Below are 24850 nucleotides of genomic sequence, written 5' to 3'. Positions count from 1 at the left end.
GTTCTTAGCTCACTGGCCAAGGAGTTGGAACATCTTTGCTCCCCATTGCCACTTCCATCCTATAATCTTTTCTGCCCTTTGTGGCTAAACTGGAGAAGACTGCCTCCCTCTACCACCATCACTAACTTCTCATTCTTTGAAGTCTATGGACTTTATAAAGATTCTGCCCAATCAAAATCCTAGTAGCTATTGTCTGCAAACCTCCAGGATACTTCCCTTTCTTCCACAATGAATTTAGTACATGAGCTAACAATCTCTCTCCTACCCAACTCCTGCCCTGGGGGACTTGAACATATATATTAACACTCATTCAAACACTAAATGCCCAGTTTCTCAACCTACTAACTTCCCATGATCTATTCTTCTGCTTCATCTTAGCCAAACAGAAAGATGGCTATACTCTTGGATTTTGCATCACCCACCCATGTTGTACCATCTTTCCCACATTGTGACTCCCAATCCCTCAACCACAGGCCATCATCCCTGTCCTGAATGCTCTCTCATCCTTTCCTCTTGACTCCCAGGCAAATCAAATCAACTCTATATGGTCCTCTTCTTGAGTTCTTTGCCCCCTTACATTGCTGATTGTTACTGGCCAAGTTTCATCTTTGGATGAATCCCATTATCAACTGCCTTTGCTCCTAAACATGTTGCTGAATGAAGGTGAAGAAAATCATGTAACTATTCTGACTGGGTCGGCTACAAATTTCTGTTACACAACACCTCTGCTAGGCCTTTCTTCACTATTGCTAGGCAATCCTTTTACACTTCCCTAATCAACTCACTATCCCACTCTCCAGAGTGGCTCTTCCAAACCTTTTCACCCCTCCTCAAATCTCCCATAGCTTTCTTCTTTTCTCACCTTTGTTTGAAAACCTCATATTTACTGGAAAAGTTGAGATCATTCACTGAGAGCTCTCTCTTCTTCCTTCCCACCTCACATCTCACATCATTCAGATGCCTTCTGGCACTGTCTCCTCTCTCATCCTTGTCTCACATGAAGAAGTGGCCCAACTCCTTGCCAAAGCAGACCCCTCTACCTATACAAGGAATCACATTCCATTCTATCTCCTCCAACAGATTATTCTCCCCCTTCTTTCCCTTGACCCATAATCCCTACATTCACTTATTTTTTTATCTCTTCTTGACTATTAGCTCCTCTAACTCCTACAAACATGTTCATGTCTCCCACATCCTAAATAAATCCACACTTGATCCTCATGCTATCATCCTATAATTATCTTTTCTGCCCTTTGTGGCTAATCTCTTCAAAAAAGCCTTTTACAGAGCAGAACCAGGAAAAGATTGTACACAGAGACTGATACACTGTGACACAATTGAATGTGATGCACTTTTCTACTAGAAGCAATGCAATGATCCAGGACAATTGTGAGGGACTTATGAAAAAGAATGTTATCCACATCCAGAGAAAGAACTGTGGGAGCAGATACAGAAGAAAAACATATGATCAATCATGTTGTTCAATGGGGGTGTGATTAGCGTTTTAATGCTAAAAGATTACCCTAATGCAAATATGAATGACATGGAAATGGGTTTTGAATAATGATACATGTATAACTCGGTGGAACTGCTTGTCAGCTCTGGGAGGGGGGAAGGGAAGGGGAATGTAATCATGAATCATGGAATCATGGAAAAACATTCTAGATAAATTTTTAAAATGAAAATGTTTAAAAATTTTTTAAATTAAAAAAAAGAAAGCTGTCTACAAAACAGGTGCCTTCACCTCCTCCCCTCTTCCTCTCTTCTTAACTGCTTACAATCTGGCTTCTATCCTTATCTTGGTCTCTCTTCAAAATTACCAACAATCTCCTAATTGTCAAATCCAAGGACCTTTTCTCAGTCCTTATTCTTCTTGACCTCTCTGAAGCCTCTGACACTATCAATCTTCTTCCTTCAAAACTGTTTTCTCTATGGGGGTAGCTGGGCCCCTCAGTGGGTTGAGAGCAAGGCCCAGAGAACCAGGTTCTGGGTTCAAATTTGACATCAGACACTTCCCATCTCTGTGACCCTGGTCAAGTCACTTAATCCACATTTCCTAGGCCTTACCACTTTTCTGGAACCAATACATAGTATTGATTCTAAGGCAGAAGGTTTGGGTTTAAAAAACAAAAAATATACAAAAATTTTTTCTCTGGAGGTTTCTGGGACATCGCTCTCTCCTGGTTCTCTTCCTACCTATCTGACTGCTCCTTTAAGATCTCCTTTGCTGGAGATCCAAGTCATATCTGCTACCTGCATGTCACACAGAATTCTCTCCTGAGGGGGGTGGAGTCAAGATGGCGGCTTAGCAAGCAGCAAAAGTTCAGACCTCGTGGAAGACCCTTCCTTCACTGATACAGACTGAATGCTCCTAGGGCACCGAAATCCAAGCTGAACAACAGGACAGAAGCGGGGAACCCTCCTTCTGGACTCAAAAGGTACGCCCCCCAAAAGTCAGAATCCGAGAATACTCAGGGCTAAGGGGAAGGCAGAGGGTAGGTCCCAGGACCCCTCCCCCACAACCCAGAGCGCTGAGCCCGCCAGCAGCAGCGGGAACCTCTGAGCGGGCAAAGGTGCTGGTTTGGAGGGTCTACCTTGTGAGCAGCGGGGAGCCGGGCTCGGAGCATCCAGCTTGGACAGTGGGGAGGAAGCCAGGGAGAGATAGGCCTTGGCTGGGTCCCTCCATTGGGCTCCAGCCTCACCTTTGCCTCGGGGCACATCCAGACCAATCCAGTTGAACCTAATTCAATCAGAACTCCTCAGAGTTTAGGGAGGCAGGCAAAGGCACTTGCGGACAGCAGAGAAGCAGCTGGAGAGAATTGGAGAGAGCCTAGGCGGCCCAGCCTTCCAGGAGTCTTCAGAGCCTCAGAGCTTCATACCACATATAGCCCAACCCACTTGAACTCAATCCAATCAAAAGCCTCCAGAGGACAGGGAAGCTAACATTCCTCCCCTAGAGACTGTACCAAGAGATCTGAAAAAGCTCCAAGAGGGGAGACTGACAGCCCCAAAACCAAAACAAAATGAGAGGAGCACGAGCACAGCCAAATACGGGGAGCAAAGAAGGGGTAAACTCGAGCAAACAACAGAAAAATAAGAAAGAAATTACAATAGACAGCTTCTGCACAGGTAATGAGCAAAGAGCGAATGAAACAGAGGGGGAGGGATCAGCAAAAGAAAAATCAGAAATCCCAGCGAATTGGATACAGGCTTTGGAAGAACTCAAAATGCAATTCAAAACACAATTAAGAGAGGCTGAAGACAATTTGGGAAAAGAACTTAAAAACTAAGATAAGTCATCTGGAAACAGAAAATAGTGTCTTGAAAGCCAAACTCAACCAGCTGGAAAATGAGGCAAAGGAGATGAAAGATGAGGCAAAACAGATGAAAGATGAGGTGAAGAAGATGAAAGATGACCTCCAAAGAAAATCTGACCAAAAGGAGAAGGACGACCAAAAAACTAAGGATGAAATCCAGTCTTTAAGAACCAGAATACAACAACTAGAATCTAGCGACTTCACAAGGCAGCAGGACTCTATAAAACAAAACCAAAAGAATGAAAAAATTGAGGAAAATATGAAGCATCTCATTCACAAAACAGAGGATTTAGAAAATCGTTCGAGGAGAGACAATTTAAGAATTAGTGGGTACCAGAAGACCATGACAAAAGAAAAAGCCTGGATATTATATTACAGGAAATTATTAAAGAAAACTGCCCCGAAATCCTTGAACAAGAGGGAAAAGTGGAGATTGATAGAATCCACAGATTGCCTCCTGTACTTAATCCCCAACTGACAACACCCAGGAATGTTATAGCCAAATTTAAGAACTATCAGACCAAAGAAAAGATATTACAAGCTGCCAAGAAGAAGTCATTCAGATACCAAGGAACTTGAGGATAACTCAGGATCTGGCTGCATCCACACTGAAAAAAAAGAAAGGCATGGAATACAATATTCCGGAAAGCAAGGGAACTAGGTCTACAACCAAGAATCAACTACCCAGTAAAACTGACTATATTCTTACAGGGGAAAGTATGGTCATTCAACAAAATAGAAGAATTCCAAGAATTCATAAAGAAAAGACCAGACCTGAACAGAAAATTTGATGTCCAAGCACAGAACTCAAGAGAATCATCAAAAGGTAATTAAAAAAGAGGGGAAAAAAGAAAAACAAAAAAAACTTTTTTTACGAGACTCAATAAGTTAAAATGATATGTATCCCTATAAGAAAAGAGGTCATTGGTAACTCTTAAAAACTGTTGTTATTACCTGGGCAGCAAAAAGAAGTATACTTAGAGGGAATAGCAACAAACTGTATAGGATGAAAGGACAAGACATAAATAGGTATATAGATATATGCATGCAAAAATATATATGCATAAGTATGCATATATATATAACTAGAGCTTTAAAATAGGTTAATATTAAAAGAAATGGGAAAAGAAACAAATGGGGGTAAATTTATATGTCATAAAGAAGCTCATGGTGGGAGAGGGGAGAACATCAATACACTGGAAGGGTAAAGAGGTTGGAGACAGGAAATACTCAACTTTTACGTGATTTGAAAGTAACTCAAAGAGGGAAAAACAATCCAATCCATTGGGGGCAGAGAATAGATTTGCACCCTATAGGGGAGTAGAAGGGTAACAAACGGTCTGGTGGGGAGGGAAGCAGTACAAGAGAGGGAGGGAGCGGGGGGGGGGGTTAATTTTAGAAAGACTATAGGGAAAATAAGGGGGGGGATAAATAGGGAGGGGGGTAGAAAGGGAAGTAAAATAAGGGTGGAAACAGGGGGGACTGTTCAAAAGCAAACATTGGTGTAGAAGGAAATAGTGAAAGAAGAAAAGGCAGGAAAAGGAGCAGAAATCAAAATGCTGGGAAATACACAGCTAGTAATCATAACTCTGAATGTGAATGGAATGAACTCACCCATAAAACACAAGCGAATAGCAGAGTGGATTAGAGTCCAAAACCCTAATGACTTGAACATAAAGAAGGAAACTATAAGTAAATTAGATGAGCATAGAATAGTATACATGTCAGACCTTTGGGAAGGGAAAGATTTTAAAACCAAGCAAGACTTAGAAAGAGTCACAAAATGTAAAATAAATAATTTTGACTACATCAAATTAAAAAGGTTTTGTACAAACAAAACCAATGTAACTAAAATCAGAAGGGTAGCAACAAATTGGGAAATAATCTTCATAAAAACCTCTGACAACGGTTTAATTACTCAAATATACAAAGAGCTAAATCAATTGTACAAAAAATCAAGCCATTCTCCAATTGATAAATGGGCAAGGGACATGAACAGGCAGTTCTCAGCCAAAGAAATCAAAACTATTAATAAGCACATGATAAAGTGTTCTACATCTCTTATAATCAGAGAGATGCAAATCAAAACAACTCTGAGGTATCACCTCACACCTAGCAGATTGGCTAACATAACAGCTATGGAAAGTAATGAATGCTGGAGGGGATGTGGCAAAGTTGGGACACTAATTCATTGCTGGTGGAGTTGTGAATTGATACAACCATTCTGGAGGGCAATTTGGAACTATGCCCAAAGGGTGATAAAATACTATCTGCCCTTTGATCCAGCCATAGCACTGCTGGGCTTGTATCCCAAAGAGATCATAAGGGAAAAGACTTGTACAAGAATATTCCTAGCTGCACTCTTTGTGGTGGCCAAAAATTGGAAAATGAGGGGATGCCCTTCAATTGGGGAATGGCTGAACAAATTGTGGTATATGTTGGTGATGGAATACTATTGTGCTAAAAGGAATAACAAAGTGGAGGAATTCCATGGAGACTGGAACAACCTCCAGGAAGTGATGCAGAGTGAAAGGAGCAGAACCAGGAAAACATTGTACACAGAGACTGATACACTGTGGTACAATCAAAGGTGATGGACTTCTCCATTAGTGGTGATGCATTGTCCCTGAACAATCTGCAGGGATCTAAAAAACACTATCCACAAGCAAAGGATAAACCGTGGGAGTAAAAACACCGATGAAAAGCAACTGCTTGAATACAAGGGTGGAGGGGATATGACTGAGGAAAGACTCTAAATGAACATTCTAATGCAAATACCAACAACATGGAAATGGGTTTGAATCAAGAACACATGTGATACCCAATGGAATCACACGTGGGCTATGGGAGAGGTGGTGGGAGGGGGGAGGGAAGAAAAGAAAATGATCTTTGTTTCCAATGAATAGTGTTTGGAAATGACCAAACTAAAAAAATTAAAAATAATAATAATAAATAAAAGGAAATAATGAGCTACTTTTAAGAGCATAAATACTTCTGAACTGGAGGTTGTAAAGTAAAAGTTGGGCAACTTATTTGTTGGGTTGTAGAGGACTTTCTTGTTTAAATACAGATTGAACCACATGGTCATTAAGATTTTGTGGTTTCATTATATATCCCCCCCCCAAAAAAAAGAAAAAGAATTCTATCCTGAGTCTTCTTCACTCATCCCTCTATACTTGAAGATCTCATCAGATCCCATGAATTTAATAATCATTTCTATGCTGATTATTCTCAAATCTACTTAACTAACCCTAACTTCTCTGCTGATCTACAATTGCATATCTCTAATTTCCTATCAAACATCTTAACCAGACTGTCTAGCAGACATCTTAAACTCAACATGTTCAAAAGAAAACTCATTATATTTTCCTCTAAACCCTGCCTTGCTCCAAACTTCTCTATAATTGTGAGGGGCACCACCATCGTCCTAGTCATCCAGACTCACAGTTTAGCTGTTATCCTCTATTCCTCTCTTTCACTCTCCACATTTAATATGTTGCCAAGGCCTGTTGATTTCATGTTTATAACATCTCATGAATACACCCCCTTCTTTTCTATGATAATTGCCACCAGCCTGGTATAGGCACTCATCACGCCTGAATTACTGAAATAGTTAGGGGATGATCTGCTTGCTACAAGTCTCTCTTCACTTCAGAGCATCCTTCATTCAGTTTCCAAAGTGATTTTCCTAAAGCACAGGCCTAGCTGTATCATCCCCATATTTTATAAATTTAGTGGTTCCTTATAACCTCCAAGATCAAATAAAAAAAATATTCTGTTTGGCATTCAAATACCTTTACAAATCTAGCCCCCTCCTACCTTTTTAGTGTCCTTATACCTCACTACCTGCCATGTACTCTTTGATTAACAGTAACACTGATCTCCCTGCCTTTCCATAAACAAAATACTCTATCTTTTGTCTCCAGACATATCTCTGGCTGTCCCCCATGCCTGGAAGGAACAATCTTCCTCCTTATGGCTATCTCCTGGTTTTCCAGCTAAAATCCAATTTTACACAAGAAGACTCTCTCAATCCCTTTTAGTTCTGGTGCCTTTACACTGTTCATTATTTCCCATTTGTCCTCTGTATAACTTGTTTGTACATATTTATTTTCTCCATTAGATTATGACATCCTGAAGGACTGAGACTATCTTTTACCTTTCATTGTATCTCTAGTGTTTAGGAGAAATAGTAGTTGCTTCACAAATTAATTACTTACTTTAAATCCCATTATTAAAAGTTCAATATGTAGCTTGTTGAGGGAGATAGGAGGAAATGGGAATGTGTTTCAAAAGAGGTCTTGACATACTCCCTTGAGAATTTCCTGTAGCTAGTAGCCTGGGAAAAAATCCGTGAAAGGAAGATCCAGCTGGAAGCCAAGGAAAAATATTCAGAGATAAACACTAAGACATTTTAAGCTTCCACAGAAAAGTCATGGGAAATAGTTGTAAGGTTCTCCTCCCTCACCCTTTGGGGAAGTAGAGGAAACAAGCCAGGAATACCTGGCTCTAGCCAAAAAGAAACTATGTGAAAAACACAATTAACTATATAATGGGTCCTCCAGGTGGCCAAATTGATGGTCTGCTACAGCACTGATGTTTAGAATGTGACAGTCAATATCTATACCTTGATTTTTTTAAATGACTTAATAATTGTCATGATAAATCAGACTTCATTTTACCTCCTCAAAAACAGCATCAATCATCCCATATCTTTTAGGAGAGTAGTAAGGGTGAGGAAGAAAAGGCAATACTGGTCATCTATTTTTTTTTTAAATACTTGCCTTCAGTCTTAGAATCAATAACTGTGTATATAGATAGGGCTAGATAATGGAGGTTAAGTGACATGACACAGTTAGGAAATGTCTGAGTTCAAATTTGAACACAGGACCTCCCATCTCTAGACCTGGTTCTCTATTGACTGAGTCAGTGAGCAAGAAGAGGGGTACTGACTTAAGCAGGGAAATGAGTAACTACTGAAGAGAGAAGCAAGGACAAAAGCTAAAAGGGGGTGGGGAATGGAAGAGATAGAGGGAGAAGGGGTAAGGGGTAAGTGGGTACTGGCCAGGCCAGAGGAGGAGGAAAGAACAGTGATAGCAAACTTATGGCACCAAAGATGGCACACAGAGCACTCTCTGTGGGCACATGTGCTACCTTCCCCGCTCCAATCGTCTCCCAGAGTTCATTACTAGAAAGGCAGAGGGACTCAGGAGGAGCTGCTCCCTTCCCCCTCTCTATCATGCCTGATGATATTTTTTCACATCACCTGCCAGTACCCAGTAGTCCAATGGGAATGCACAAGGAGAAAGGTGGACAGCTCACAGGCAGCAGAGCTGGAGGAGAGAAGAGGCCTGGGGCCACTCCCCTCCTCCTCTCTACACTTGCTAAAGACATTCCTCAGGTTACTCACCCCTCCCACAGCAGCCTAATCCCTCTCCTACCTGGGGTAAGGGTGGAGGGGTAGGGTAGGGCTCAGTGGAGGGGGTAGGGCACAGCACAAAGTCTCTGGGGAGGCTGCATGGCATGCATATCCTAAAAGGTTCACCATCACCAGTATAGAGCATTAGATGTAGTAGCTTAAGGAGGACTTGGTTTTTTGGCCTCAGACATTGACCTGGACCAGTCATTTAAACTCTTAAATTTCAGTTCCATCTCTCTCTAAAATTAAGAGGTTGGAATTGGTGACCTGTCTACTATTATGATTTTTAATCTTTTTTGTATATCATAGTCCCGTTTGTTAAAGGCCCGTGGACTAATCAAAATATTTTGTTTTTGTTTTTGTTTTCAAATCCTTACCTTCTAAGTCTTAGAATCAATATTGGTAAGGGCTAGACAACTGGGGTTAACAAGGACTAAACTTTTGCCTTTCTTGGTATCCTGGAGGCTTGGCACAGTGCCTGGCACATTATAGTTACTTAACGTTAGTTAGCGGATTAAAATCTATCAACTAGAGTCTAGGTTAAGAACCTCTAGCTCTAAGGTCCCTTTCACATCCAAAGTTTTGATTCTATGGGAAAGCTGAGTCAATGACAGATAAGCAAAAGGCTTGGGGGCTGGAGGGGCAACAGGAGGAGAAGGGTGTGAGGGATGGTGGCAGGCACCTGAGTTTGGGGTCTGAGAAGAAAGGTGTCTCAGGTAGAGAGGAGGACAGGGTTTAGGACTGAAAAGAGGGTGAGGCAGGGGCAACGATTGGGGTCAATCAGCTGACACCTTCATCTGGGCTGAGGTGAGACAGGCCAGCTGAAGCATGAACATTCCGAAACAGGAATAAGAAAGTTCTCCCTGAGCAGCAAGCCGCAGGGAGCAAGGGAAACTGAGGTGGGGGGAGGTGGGATGCTACAGGGAGGGAAGGGTGCGCCCATCCTGGAGGGGCAGAGCTGGGCGAGGTCCGAGTCCACCATGTCCATCTCCTAAGAAGGATGGGGAAGGTCCCCCTTTCAGGTGGTGGGTACCAACATAAATGTTACACCAATAGTTGCAAGCAAGGGTTAGTCAATAAGCATCTGTATTTTATGATTTATTGCTACGTACTGAAGATACAAAGATACGTTAAGAAGCAGTGAAGGGAAGCCCGGGGGGACCCCTCCATTTCTTCATTATGGGGTGGGGGGAGTCCTCAGCCTTTGGGGGTACATACCTGCGGCGGGGGCCGGACAGTCCCCAGCTCCAGCCTCTACTCCGTCGCCGATTGGGTTTTGGAACCCAGAACCCGAGGTAAGCAGTGAGTCCGACATCTGTAACCTACCCTAACGCAGCGCAGCTCACGGACTCCACAGCTAGTCCGCGGCAGCAGTGAGCAAGAGAAGGAACCTGCTTCGGAAACAGCCGAAGCCCGAGGCCCTGGTGGAGGCGGAAAAAGCCGAGAACCGAGGGAGCCGGACCGGAAGGAGCTTCCGCAGGAGCTGCCCTTTCCGATAAAGGTTCCGCCTCATTCAGGTTCCCATTCGCTCTGGCTCTGGCTCTGACTAGGAGAAGCTGAGGGAAAGGGGAAGGAAGGGATGGGAACGGGACGATAGCTGGTTCCCCTTTTGCTGGTTCTTGTCTTAGACCATGGCCAGAAAGAAGGAGGGGAGGCTGGGGGAAGGTTGAGCCAGGCACTTCCGGAAGTCGTGGTCTCCATAGAGACGCTCCTGGAGTCTCAGGCTGCTGTGGACGCCGTGAGCGTCCTCTTCCAGGCGCGACAATGGAGAGTTTGCCTGAGGACTATGACTCCATACCTGGAGATAATGCCAACCCGGAGACCCCCGGCCCGGAGCCACCTCAGAAGGGGACTGAAGAGTCTGAGGCAGACACTTCTCAGGACACTGAAGCCAAGTCCCAGCAGGAACCAGGGATCCTTGAGGACACTAGGCCTGAGGACTTTTCTCAAAAAAAGACTGAAGACACGTCCCCGGAAAAAACAGGGTCACAGATTCCCGAGGAGACTCAACCAGACGCTCCTCAGGGCACTGAAGTCCAGACCCAGGAGGATACAGAGGAAAAGCCCTCTGCAAAGACAGAGCCAGAGATTCCTAAGGACACTGAGGTTGAGACTCCTCAAGACACTGAACCCCAGTCCCAGGGGGAGTTAAAGCCAGGGATCTCTCAGGAAACTAAGCTTGAGGGCTTAACTCAACAAGAAAAGTCCCCTGAAAAGGCAGAGTCAGAGATCCCTAAGGACACTGAGGCAGAGACTCCTCAGGGAGCTGAAGCCCAGTCCCAGGAGAAGTTAAAGCCAAAGATCTCTCAGGAAACTAAGCTTGAGGGCTTAACTCAACAAGAAAAGTCCCCTGAAAAGGCAGAGTCAGAGATCCCTAAGGACACTGAGGCAGAGACTCCTCAGGGAGCTGAAGCCCAGTCCCAGGAGAAGTTAAAGCCAAAGATCTCTCAGGAAACTAAGCTTGAGGGCTTAACTCAACAAGAAAAGTCCCCTGAAAAGGCAGAGTCAGAGATTCCTAAGGAAACTGAGGCAGAGACTCCTCAAGACACTGAACCCCAGTCCCAGGGGGAGTTAAAGCCAGGGATCTCTCAGGAAACTAAGCTTGAGGACTTAACTCAACAAGAAAAGTCCCCTGAAAAGGCAGAGTCAGAGATCCCCAAGGACACTGAGGCAGAGACTCTTCCTGGTGCTGAAACCCAGGCCCAGGAGGAGTTAAAGCCAAAGATCTCTCAGGAAACTAAGCTTGAGGACTTAACTCAGCAAGAAAAGTCCCCTGAAAAGGCAGCTTCAGAGATCCCCAAGGACACTGAGGCAGAGACTCTTCCTGGTGTTGAAACCCAGGCCCAGGAGGAGTTAAAGCCAAGGATCTCTCAGGAAACTAAGCTTGAGGACTTAACTCAGCAAGAAAAGTCCCCTGAAAAGGCAGCTTCAGAGATCCCTAAGGACACTGAGGCAGAGACTCCTCATGATGCTGAAACTCAGTCCCAGGAGAAGTTAAAGCCAAAGATCTCTCAGGAAACTAAGCTTGAGGACTTAGCTCAACAAGAAAAGTCCCCTGAAAAGGCAGAGTCAGAGATCCCTAAGGACACTGAGGCAGAGACTCCTCATGATGCTGAAACTCAGTCCCAGGAGAAGTTAAAGCCAAGGATCTCTCAGGAAACTAAGCTTGAGGACTTAGCTCAACAAGAAAAGTCCCCTGAAAAGGCAGAGTCAGAGATCCCCAAGGAAACTGAGGCAGAGACTCTTCCTGGTGTTGAAACCCAGGCCCAGGAGGAGTTAAAGCCAAAGATCTCTCAGGAAACTAAGCTTGAGGACTTAACTCAACAAGAAAAGTCCCCTGAAAAGGCAGAGTTAGAGATCCCCAAGGACACTGAGGCAGAGACTCCTCATGATGCAGAAACCCAGGCCCAGGAGGAGTTAAAGTCAAGGATTTCTCAGGAAACTATGCTTGAAGACTTAACTGAACAAGAAAAACCCCCTGAAAAGGCAGAGTCAGAGATTCCTAAGGACACTGAGGCAGAGACTCTTCCTGGTGCTGAAACCCAGGCCCAGGAGGAGTTAAAGCCAAGGATCTCTCAGGAAACTAAGCTTGAGGACTTAACTGAACAAGAAAAATCCCCTGAAAAGGCAGAGCCAGAGACTGCTCCGGGTACTAAAGTTGAACCAGAGATTCCTCAGGAAACTGAGTTTGAGAAAGAAAGGCCACAGGTATCAGAGGTGGAACATGGATTTGCTGAGGAAGACATGCTAACATGGAGCAAATATCGTGATTCCTTTGTCGAGAGTGAGACAGAGACTCATACTAAGGCTTTGGAATCTGTTGGAGGAAAGGCCCAGAAGTGGTCATCCTCAGAGAGTACCCTAGGTGTTCCCTCTAAAGAACAGCTCAGCTTTGAAGGTCATAAAGGGTCCATATCCAAGTCCATAAAATTTAATTCCCTCTTGGCTGAGGATGAAAAAGAAGCCTTTGCTAGAAAGATATCTATAAAAGACATTAAGGAAGTCAAAGAGGTAGTCATGCTTGAAACCAGTTCAGAACCAGCCTCAGAATCTGACATCCAGGAAGAACAACAACCTGAAATCACTAAGACACATTACCTCACATGGAGCCCAGAAGATGTTGCAGAGTGGATTAGCCAACTAGGGTTTCCTCAATACAAGGTAATAATTGTTAAGCTCATATTTACATACAGCTTTATGGTTAAAGCACTTTTCTATACCAACACTGTTAATCCCCATTTTATAAATGAAAAAAATCTGAAGTTAAATGATTTACTTACTGGTCCACTTGTGATTAGTAGATGAAGCCAGGATTCAACTCCAGTCTTATAGTCTCTAAAACTTAGCATCTCTTTTTATCCCACTCAGTCCCCTGTGTTCGACCCAGTTCTTCAGGGGAAGTGTAGAAATGAATTGATATTTCTTGAGTTGAATAGAAAGAACATGAATCTGTGATTAAGAAATTTAGGTTCTAATTCTGGACCTGTCACCGATTAGATGTGTGACATTGAAACAATCATTTAACCATTTCTTAGTTTGCTCAACTCTAAATTGGGAATAGATACCACTTGTATACCTGAATATAGAGATATAAAGGTATCTAAGAAATATATGTATAAAGAATTTTCAGTTCTAAAAATTCCAAACCTATTTTAGTTGTTTAATAACTAAGTGCATCATTCAACAAAGTTATCCTCTAATGCCTTGTTGTAGTATGAGAATATGACCATAGATTTTGAAGGCTTTGTTTCGAGAGTCAGAGCGAGTTTGGTGTAATGGATAAAGTAGAGGATAACTAGTTGTATCCTCAGGCAAATCACTTATTTTTTTCCCCGTGTTCCAGGCAACTATTATTTTAAGTCCTTTTATTATATTAAGTCCTCTCCACCATTGGGTGACTCATAGAAACAAAAGAAAAAATAGGAGCAGTCACATATTTCTAAGTTAGAAAGGCCAGAAGAACAGGCATACTACATGCTGTGGATGTAGTGAATACAAAAATGAAACAGTTGCTACCTTCAAGGAAAAATTGTAGGAAACAGCAGGTACACATAGATGTAAATACAAGGGGCAAATAGGTGATTCAGTAGATAAAAAGCCAGGCCTTGGAGAGTAGGAGGTCCTAGCCTCAAATCTGGTCTCAGATACTTCCTAGCTGCATGACCTTGGGCAAGTCATTTAACCTCAATTGCCTAACCCTTTCTGCTCTTCTCCCTTGAAACTAATACTTAATATTGATTCTAAGACAGAAGGTAAGGGTTTAAAAAAAAAAGAAGAAGCAAATATAAAATATATGCAAAGTATATAGAAGGTAATTAGAAGTTGAGGGTGAAACTAACAACTTTGAAAATCAAGGTAAGCCTCATGGAAATTGGCAAAATTGATCAGAACTCTGACAATGCTGTTCCAACCAGATTGGCCTATTTGTTGCCTTCTTTATATAACATCCCTCTCTCTGTTCAGTGCCTTTGTAAATGTCCAGAATGCACTCAGCTCAAATTCTGGATTAAAAGGTCAGTTTACACAGGCTTTCCCATTATTGGGAACTCTTCCCTCCCCTACAATTTAGAGTGAGCATCTTATACCAGTTCGTAATAATGTTTCTGACATGTAGCCTTCAAGATCAGTTCTTAGTGCTTTTTCATGTTATTATAGTGGCAACTCTTTGACCAGAGACTTAGAATACTCTGATTACAGTTTTCCTTACAATATGCTTCAGCAATCAAACATCTCATTATGTCATTCTAATTTAATGAGTCAATCATTGAAAATTGCTTTATTAGAAAAAATATTAGACATAATTATGACATTTAATGAAATGTTGATTCTGACTAAAGTATGGGAGGGAGGTGAAAGGAATTTTCCTATTGGAAGTTTTTTTGGCCTTTTCATAATAGGAAACCACTAGGCCAATGCCAATTTATTCCATTCCCTTCCCAATTCCTAATAACTATAACAATTTTTTAAATCCTCTTAGAGCTACACACAGTATTGATTTTAAGACAGAAGGTAAGAGTTCCTTATCTTCTGATTTAGAATCAATACTTTGCCTGGCTCCCTATTCACAGAGCCACCTTGCTGCCCTCTCTAACACCTTTTTGTACCATTGGTCTGCAGTTAGACTTCCAGGTATGAATCACAATTCCTAATTAGTATTTTGGGCATACTAAAATTTAGATTTCTAAAAGTTTTCAAATGCTAGTGAACTTATTGTCAACTTTCACTGAAATGGGAATCATTTTTGTTTATTCTTTCCATAGATATATTAATTTAAGGCTTTTAAATAAAGTTTTAATATACATTTTAATTAGTACAAAATTCTCCAGGTTATATGTGAAAAGTATTTTTCTTGATTCATGTATGGATAACATATCTATATGTCATACTGTCATACAATATGACAACATATAACTTAAACAAGGCTTGACTTTGATTTTATAGCAATTGGAAATTAACAAATGAAGAATGTCCTCAGTGTCCAGAATGTTCTTTAAATATAAATTAAAATGGTTATTTTGCCAAACATATTAGATTTCCTTATAAGTAGTGCTTATTCATAGGGTAATTCTTATTTAACTGTACAAGGTACACCCTTTTAGAAGGGCGAAAGATCAGTATTAAAAAAAAAAAGATCAGTAAAAAATCAGTAGAAATGACAACAGGGTCATAAATAGATCAAAGCATGTTGCTCTGATGTTAAAAGCTATAGAAATGGGTATTGGCCAAGTGAACTCTGTGGTAATATCAAGAAAATAGGCCCCAGTGAGATTATAAGTTCTTTTCCATAAGAGGAGGTAGGAAGGCAAGGAAAAGAATTTAGGTTTCTAAGAGGATGGTGAACAATTGAAGCATTTATTAAGTGCTTACAAGCATTGTGCTAAGTACAGGAGATACAAATAGAAAAATGAACTCGGAAGAATAGTGTTTGCCATTGTAAGAGTCCTAGCACAATAATTGCACCAAGCTATTTGGGAGAAATTGGACTCAAGAGTCTGGAGGCAGTGATGTGGCTCAGTGGATAGAGATCCAGGCGTGGAGATGAAGTCTTGGGTTCCTGGCTATAGGACCCTGAACAAGTCATTTAACTCTAACTGTGTAGCCCTTACTTCAAACTTGGAACCAGTATTTAGTATAAATTCTAAGACAGAAGTTAAGGGTTCAAAAAAAAAGTCTATGACAAGGCCTAAAGATATGATGGGGTAAGGAGAGTATCAGAATTAGGGACTGGGGTATTGGAAAGTAGACAGGAGGTTAAAAAGTGGGCCAGATTATTTAAGAGAGGAGGTAATAGTTGGGAAGGTTGAGGGAAAAGAACAGGTCCCTATATATTTAGACATATTATTTTAATACATAAAATGTTTGTAGGAAGTCATCTCTACCTAGAAACAACAACTGATGAAAAGCTTAAATGTTAAAAAGTAGTCCCCAATTCTTATCTCTCATTTTTAGTCAAATGAGCCAAAGTCCATTTCCTTCTCCAATTTATCAAAATTAATGTTAATTTGGTGGAATAATGTACAGGTTGTAGCATGACAAGAGAATGAACTTGCATATTTAAAAAAAAAAAAAACTTACTTTCTGTCTTAGAATCCATATTGCAAACGAGTGGTTAAGGGCTAGGCAATGGGGCCCAAGTGACTTGCTCAGGGTCACACAGCTAGGAAGTGTCTGAGGCCAGATTTGATCCCAGGAACTAATGACTCCAGACTTAGCTATCTGAACTTGCATTTTGTTAAGGGAAATTTGACCTTTTATCAGGTGACTAAGGTGGTGAGCCAGGCTGGAAAGAAAAAAGTAAACAATTATAATGGAAAATAAAGCTTACTTTTCTACGCATAGGCCTAGAAACAATCATGATTTTTATTTCTTTCTTTTGCTGCCGGCAGTACATCTTTCGAGTGACGTTCTTGTTGTACTGACAGGAATGTTTTACAACAAATTTCATCAGTGGCCGGAAACTCATCCATGTTAACTGTTCAAACCTTCCTCAGATGGGGATAACAGATTTTGAGGATATGAAGGTGAGCAGTGTTTACAAAGAACTCCTTTACAGTGTAACTTACCTCAATATGTCTGAAATTAGTTGACTATCATCTTTCTTCCAGAACTGGTTCCTTCTTCCTGACTTTTCTTTATTTCTCTTAATTAGATATTGTCATGCTCCCAATCTTCCAGGCTAAAAACTTCTGTCATCTTTGAATCTTCCTCTATCCTGTTTCCCATATGTTATTCTATTGATTCCAAAGGAGAAGAATGTTAATACCTAGACAATCGGGGCCAAGTGACTTACCCAGAGTCATACAACCAGGAAGTGTCTGAGGTCACACTGGAACCTGGAACCTCCCAGTCTCCAGGTCTGGCTCTCTAGCCACTGAGCCATTTAGCAGCCCCTCTCTATCCTTTTCCATTTTGAATTCCATCACCCGAATTTAGACCCTTATCAGCTCATGCTAAGATTATTTAATAGCTTCTTAAATGTTTTTCCTATCTTCATTCATTTCCCTATTTTAATTTCTCCTAAAAAGCTACTGCTAAATTAATTATCCTAAAACACTCTTTGCTCCCCACCCCCCTACTCCCCCACCCCCGTTGCTTTTCATGACTCCTTACTGCTTATATTATGAAGGCTCAGCTTTGTAGGTCCTCTACGTTCAGGACCCAACTTACCTTTATCAAGTCATCATAGAATTTCAGAGTTAGGAGAAACTTCAGAGGTCTAATTCAACTTTTAGTCTAAGTGAAAATTCTATCCCTAACTCTCTCAGAAGAGTGGTCATCTCACTATCTTCTCATACACTAGTTGTGCTTTAGCTATACTTGTCAGTCTCTCAAACATACCTTTAATATTCCTACTCTGCCCTCCCTCCTCTTCTCCACCAGTTGGAATTCTTTCCATTTAAACTCTTCTCCACCAGTTGGAATTCTTTCTATCTAAACTCATGTCCTATGCTTCCTGTCCCGTGAAGCCTTTCCCAGCAACTCCAGCTCAGAGTACCATATTAGCCTGATGTTTTTTCCCCAAATATGTACCTTTGAAAGTCACATTCACACTATATTTGAGCACTTCCAGCTTTGAAACCATAAGTTGTGTATTGTACACCTCAGCATATGTAAAAAGCACAGCTATCTCCTGGGGCAGATATGAAATGCCAATCAAATGCCTGTTTGTTTTGATATTCCATCAAATGTCACTGTTAATACTCAAGGTGCCAAATCACCAAAAAAAGGTGCCAGTGTTGATCAAAACTACTGGAAATGAGAAAACTAGAACGATGCAGTCACAGCTGACGGGTGAAAATTGACTCCTTATGTAATTTTAAGGCAGAAAACATTACCTAAGGGAAAGTGATCATCAGGAGTGATCTTTCGTGTGCAAGAAAAGGGATGGATGAAGGAAGAACTTGTGTTAGATTGATTGATTGAATGTGGTCTGGGGTAGGTGTCTGGATGCGTTACTGCATCAAAGAGGAATGCTCTTAACTTTATGCCTGACTGAAAATGTGAAGAAGAGAATTGCTGAAATGCACACAGACCTAGTTGTTATTCTGGGAGGAATGATGTTGCAATTACAAGTGTTAGATGTAGTAATTAATAAGCCATTCAAAGATCATTTGAGGAAAGAATATAATGAGTGGATGTTGGCTGGAGACCATGAATTTACTCCATCAGGAAAAATAAACCATCTGTCACTGTATTAGGGAACTAGATCAAAACAGTTTGGGACAAAATCTCCACCAAATCCATTGTGCTTGGATTTTAAAAATATATATCAAACATTATGGATGGTAGTGAAGATGGTGTTTTGTGGGAAGAAGAGTGTGATAGTGGCGACTAGAATAATGTTTCCACTTTGGGAGATGAGAAAATAGAAGAGGAAGGAGAACATGATTAAATATTGGAAGGTAGTTTCTCACAAGTATCTATAAAAGTAATATATATTTAATAAAAGTGTTAGCATTAAAACTTCTTTAACTTGTTTTCAGAACCTTGAAAAAACTTTGAATATAAAGTGCCTACATTATTCATGAGTTAAGAGAAAGTTGTAATTTAAAAGGAGAAAATAAAATGGATGTTTCCTTTTTCTGAATTACCCTTGTAAGGGTTAAATTAGGAGTCTGACAAAATAGGAGAGCAGTTTTTAACAATTTTTGTTTTAATGAGAATTTAGTAAAAGGAGGAAAATATAGGAAAGAGATAGAGAGAGAAATTGCCTAATACCTAACTAGCTACCCTATAAATACTAACTAACAACCAACAACCAACCAACAACTAATCACCAACCCACACCACGAGCAACCAATCCCCATCGACCAACTACCAATGACCAACTAACTACCAACTACCAATGACTAACTACCAACTACCAACTACCTCCCAAATCAAAAAAGGTCAAAAAGCCCCTCTCGGTCCTATGCTGGCTTTTTGTATCCTCTTTTTACCTTACTTCCTGTCTCACTGGTTTCTACTTCCTTTCACAGTGGGCTGGTATATTTTTATACATCTCTATGGTAAAAGGACCTCCAGGTCCCCAGTTAAATTAGAAGAAAGGGATTAAGAATTCCCTTTTACACTCTTCAAAATACTTGAGATCACACTATATTTGGGGTCGTATTATATTCGGGCTAATATGGTATTCCTTCCTCTTCTTTGAACACCATATAGTTCTATAGAGTGTACTCATTTGGTGCATAGAATATGCTGTAGTGTGTTTCTACTTAACCATTTTATGTATATTTATTATCTTCTCTCCCCAGCTCCATTATAAGTAAGCTACAGGGGCAAAATTTGTATTTTATCCTTTCTAGCCCTCTCAAAACCTTGCATAGTCTTGGCTTATAATGTATACTCAACACATACATTTTAAGTGCTTTTAGGAAGAAAATCAAAAGTCAACTACACATTTTTCTTTAACTTTGTTCCAAGCAGGGCCAAATAATGTTTGTAGAGATAACACATAGATGTAGGATGCAAACAAAAAGAGGGAGAAGAGCAGAGGAAAATGAAGGGGGAGGAACTAAAAAAGAAAGCAGTATAATATGACAAGGAGTAAGCTAGGAGGCTAGAAGACTTGGGTTCAAATGCAGTCTCTTTAGCTGTGTCACAGACCTTGAGCAAGTCACTCAGCCTCACCCAGCTTCTGTATCCCCACGTTTAGGACAAACATCTACTTTGCAGGGTTATTGTGCAAATAAAATAAGATAATTCAGGTAAAGAACCCTGCAAACCTAAAAAGCTATTATATAGCTAGCTATTAGCCCAGAGCAGTGATGTGGAAAGAGCTGCCTCAGGAGTCACTTGGATCTGCTATGGTCCAAATGTTATTGCTGTGATAAGGGAATGTCAACTAATAATAGCCAAGCTCTTATTAATATCTGGATATAGAAAACTACTTTTAAACACACATAAACACTCATATTAGAAATGGAACTGTTGAACAAATGTCATCTAGGCACAAAACTGAATCTAGTTTTCCCATGTATATCCGGACTCTGCTGCTGGCACAGTGACCCTGAGAAATCACTTAATCTCTCTCAGCTTAAGGTCTTTAGTTCAGTGTTTTTTTGTGGGTTTTTTTTTTTAACCTCTAAAATGAGGTAGGGAGGGGTTAGGCTAGATGAGCTAAGCCCCCTTCCAAAAGAATTCTGGTCATGTATTAATTTTTTGAGCCCTGCCTACAAGAAGATGTCAATCACTATTAAGTAATGTCTTCAAATGCAAAGGAAAAGACATAAAGACATTGCTTTTCTGAGTGTGTAGGTAATACTGTGATCATTCTAGTTAAACATGTATATGAACTTATAAAACAAGGAACCAGCTTAGAAAAGTGGTTCACTGTGATTTTCAAAAAATAAAATAAATTCCTTAACCAATTAAATTCTACAAAGTTCAGTGCTTATCATCAGCATGTGTTAATAGCATGCATGCTCATTTTGGCAGCCAAGCTAGCTAGGACACTCTCTTTACATTCTGACTTTCAAAGTAGAAGCTCTTTTGTTTTTACATCACTTTCATTTCCAAATATATCCCTCTGTTCCCTACTCAGGAGGCTATCCCTTCTAATAGAGAAATTAAGAAGGAAAAAAAGCAGTATGGAAAATTAGCTCACACATCAACCAAATCTGACAGTATATGCACTGTTCTGTGCCCCTTTAAACCTTTAAAGAAGGGAGGGAAAGGTACATCTCATCTCTTATTTAGTGAAGTGTTTGGTCAAGATAATTAATCTTGTATGTAATATGTATATAGTCATAGAGAATAATTTTCCTGAGTCTGCTTACTTCACTTAGTATCCTTTCAAAAATTTTTTCTCAAGCATCTCTGAATTATTCATATTCATTGTTACTTACAGCACAGATGTTTCATTACATTCATGGAACCAAAATTTGTTTAGCCATTCTCCAAACAATGGGCAGCTGCTTTAATTCTAGTTCTTCCTTACCACAAAAAGAAAAATGCTTTGAATGTTTTGGGATGCAGGATCTATTTTTCTGTTTTTAATTTACTTGTGATATATGCCTAGTAGTGATGTCCCTGGGTCAAAAGGTATGAATATTTTAGTCATTTTTTAAAGCATAATTCCAAATTGTTTCCCAGAATAATTAGATTGGCCCACAGCTTCACTAATAGTTTATTAGTGTCAGAATTTTCAGTTTCCCTGTTCAGAAGACCATGTTATATTCTAGGAGAAATGAATGAGACAATTGCCATCCCTATGGAGTTTATGATCTAGTAGGTATAAGGGGTCTAGCCTCAACAAGTCAAGCATGGATTCTACTGACCTAGAAGGGAAGAGTTAAAAGGAGTTTAATTATATTCTGTCTCATTAGGAGCAGAAGCCTTATGTTGGAGGAAGGTTTTTAATTTGTATGCTGTCTCCTTAAGAGACAGTAGGAGACAGATTTGAACTCTGTCTCTTTAATAGAAAACTATAAAAAAAAAAAAGTCAGTTAAGAAAACTTCATTTTGCTCTGGTTTGGGTCTTGAGAAGAATTTGAAGGTGCCGGGTCAGTTTTCTCTCTGTCCAGAGAAACTGGCAGTTAAGGTTTGGGGAATTTAATCTGAGATACTGAAAAAAGAAGTCTGTTACTGAGGGGTCTGTGTTTCTCAGAACTCTGAGAAAGGAGGAGAACTGTCTGTGTCCCTTGTGACAGGCAGTTACACCATTTCAGTTGGAATTGAGAAGAACTGATTTAAGGAGGTTGGAGAAGATAAAGATTTATCATTTAGTATAGGTAGATAGAAGTTATCTTAGTTAGAACAGAGTAGGTTTAGTTAGGTCTGTTTCAGCAGGCAAGAAGAAGCTACAACGAAAGCATTTAGATTTTAGGGTTTATTAGATTTTTAGATTAAAGTTTAAATTAGGCATAGTTATAAGAAACTCATAATTCCTACCTCCTGTTTTCCTATCCCAACTCTCCTCCAAAAATAAAACTGCTTCTGGCCTTCTATCTACCACCTACAAAATAGGTTTACCCATACCAGCTTTAGTTTGGTCATAATAGAAGCCAGAGACTGGAAAGATGGGCACAAAGTTTAAGATAGGCACCTAGAGAAAAGAGATATACACACACACAGATGGAATCAGTGGAAGGCCAAACTGATTCAAAGACAAAGTGGCCCACAGGGTTTATTTAAGTGTAAATGAATCAAAGAGAACTCTGTTGATTCACAAAACAAAAGAATACAACAAAATAGGATTATAAATTTCTTCACAAAAGCCACAAGCTAGGTGACAAAAGGTAGATGATTGAAAATACCACTGCAACTTCCTCCAAGAACTGTCTCTGATCTCTATCAGGTATTCTTCCTGACTCTCAGGAAGTCCAATTGGTAAGAGGGTTAGGTTTTTCTGATCTTTAGGAATTTTGTAGTCTGCCTGTTGCCTTTTCACTGCATGAAGTCCAAAGCTACGCGACATCTCTCAAAGGTTAAGGGAAGGTAAACTCCATAACCAGATAATTTAAACTCCAAGCCAATTTCTCTGGTAGAAGGATTCAGTATAAATCAATCATGTGAATTATTAAAAATATAAACATAAGACTGACCCAAGAACTCCTTGCTCATTAGAAATCAGCTTTTGAATACATATTTATCATTCCCATTACTCATTATGTCTGAACTCCTTCAGTTAGGGTACATAATATATCTTGGAAAGATAGATAATGTTCTTTTTAAAGTACAGTTCTTGCAAGTATGGAGAACAGTCTATTTGAGCTTAAGGTTAACTATATAGTGTTTGTTCATTTGTGTCAAAATAACTTTTTAGTTTTTGCCAAACCAGTAATTACTTTAGTTCTATTAACTGATTTTATTTCTCATTTTTAGTTGCAAGTTGACTTGAACCGTTCATAGGCAGGCCCTTTGCTTGAGTTGGGGCCATAGATAGCTTCCACTAGACTATCTATGGTTCCTACCCTGCAATATTACCTGATCTTACAGCTGACAAGCTACTCGGCTTAAATGATGCATGAACTCATCTGGTACCATCTAATGCTGGGGAAGAGAAAACCTAAGTGGTACGTTGAGATTCATTTTACATTTGTTTGTGTGAATTTCTCTTAGAAAACTTTTTTTGTTTGTGGTAAAAACAGACCAACTAGATTTTGAGTTATTGCATCATTTTAATTTTATATAGAAATAACTGCAGGATTTAGGTTTAGAGAATTCTAGGGAATTAGGATAAGCACCTTTAACTTAGCTGTACTTAAGTTAGGATAGTTGATCCATTAAAATACATTTTTCTTGGATTTCAGGTGATTTCACGTCACACACGGGAGCTACTTGGAATTGAAGAACCATTATTCAGTCGCAGCATTTCCCTTCCCTACCGGGACAACATGGGCTTATTTTTGGAACGAAAAGGTCATTCCGGGGTAAAATCTGATGCTTTGACCCTATGTGGTTTTATTGAAGAAGCAGGATTACCTAAAGGTGATAAGAAAGATGATCCTTGCGCAAAAAAGAAGAAAAAGAAAAAGAAAAAACCAATGGCTCTTGCACATAGTTTAAAAGATAAAATTAAACTCATTTAAAGAAAGTACAGAGTTTTCTCCCAGCAAAGGCTCAAATTACTCAGAATTACTGGTTCTTTTTCTAGCTTAAGGACTTATTTATTTTACCTGCTGTGTTGCATTTTATTTCTTCTTTACAGTGAAGATGAGAATATGGATTTAATTGCATCAGGGAAATTGTGATGGTTTTTAATGTATAATTCAAATAATGCTGTCTGGTTGTATGAACAAAATGGGTTGTAGAAGTAACAAGAGGTTTGAAATGTTACCCATTATAGATTTGGGCTTTGAGTTTACCTACATTATATTTTGTAGTGTTGCTCAAGCATTTCTTAAATGGCATCTAGGCTAAGGTTCACCCAAGCATGATTGCTTCACAAGAGAAATTTTGGGCCAATTATTACTGCTAAAACTGAATTATGACACTAACATGACTTTATATTTTTATTGTTCTTTCTCTTCCATTTTACTTTAAAAATCTTAGAAACTCTTCTAGGGCTATACTAAGCCAGAAAGGCCTGTGACATCTACTCAGATTCTCAGCATTTGGCTCAATATTCATTTTCAAGGAAATTTATTTCCTCCAACTTATTTCCTTGGAGAGAATAAACTGTTTCTCAGATTGGCATTCATGCCAGATGTTACATTTGGACAAAAAGCTAATTTCTTCGCATATTAAACTACCAAAATTTAGTCTAAAAGTGCTCTAACATCATGTCACTGAGCTTGGCTGGCTCACAATTAAGCAAAAGCCAAAATGCAAATGATTAGCCTAAAACCGTTGACATTTATATTTACATTGAATAATTTTGTCTCAAGAGTTTGAATTCTCAGACTATACAGTGTCATATTGTCTGCCAACCTTGATACCATTACTATTACTACTGTTGTTAGCATTATTGGGGGGAAAAAAGGATTGGTAAAACATTTAGAAAGTACAATTATTCACACTTATTACATCTATTTAAAAATAAACATTTTATATTTTGCAAAATGACTTTTCTTTATTTTAAATAAACATAAGCTACTTAAAAAGAATAGTTCATTAAAACAACTTTTGCCAGGACAAAACAAAAAATAAAGTCTTATTAAAGTTAAAAAAA

The 24850-nt window shown here is 39.8% G+C and overlaps 2 protein-coding genes across 10 annotated transcripts in view; one reads left to right on the top strand and one right to left on the bottom strand.

Annotated features, from left to right (window-relative positions):
- TMED8 (transmembrane p24 trafficking protein family member 8) overlaps positions 1 to 16952 on the bottom strand; it is a 70330-nt gene extending 53378 nt beyond the window's left edge. For 3 of the 5 annotated variants that reach the window (XR_457334.3, XM_001374066.4, XM_007472743.3), the window contains exon 1: positions 9955 to 10156. Coding sequence is in view for 2 of the 5 variants with exons in the window: in XM_001374066.4 (XP_001374103.1) it covers positions 9955 to 10051 (97 nt within the window). In the remaining 3 variants the exon portion in view is untranslated. Of the gene's footprint in view, positions 1 to 9954; positions 10163 to 13016; positions 13159 to 16799 lie in introns of those variants that run through there. The other 2 variants (XM_007472744.3, XM_056810617.1) reach the window with 2 other exon arrangements.
- Positions 10501 to 24741, top strand: SAMD15 (sterile alpha motif domain containing 15). Of its 5 annotated transcripts, none has more exons than XR_457335.3 (4): positions 10501 to 12897; positions 16659 to 16757; positions 23062 to 23252; positions 23490 to 23627. XR_457335.3 is itself a non-coding variant. In XM_007472746.3 (3 exons), the coding sequence occupies exons 1-3, from the start codon at positions 10501 to 10503 to the stop codon at positions 23766 to 23768; spliced, it is 2775 nt and encodes a 924-aa protein (XP_007472808.1). In that variant the 3' UTR covers positions 23769 to 24741. The 5 variants fall into 5 exon arrangements, 2 of the variants coding, with proteins under 2 accessions (XP_007472808.1, XP_007472809.1); XR_008914960.1 differs by having other exon boundaries at positions 16623 to 16757; XR_008914961.1 differs by lacking the exon at positions 23062 to 23252 and having other exon boundaries at positions 16623 to 16757; positions 23490 to 23539.
- The last annotated feature ends 109 nt before the right edge of the window (positions 24742 to 24850 follow it).

Source organism: Monodelphis domestica, chromosome 1 (assembly GCF_027887165.1).
Source record: "Monodelphis domestica isolate mMonDom1 chromosome 1, mMonDom1.pri, whole genome shotgun sequence".
NCBI classification, from domain to species: domain Eukaryota; kingdom Metazoa; phylum Chordata; class Mammalia; order Didelphimorphia; family Didelphidae; genus Monodelphis; species Monodelphis domestica.
Note: the sequence above shows the minus strand (reverse complement) of the source record. Positions and strands in the feature narration are given on the sequence as shown.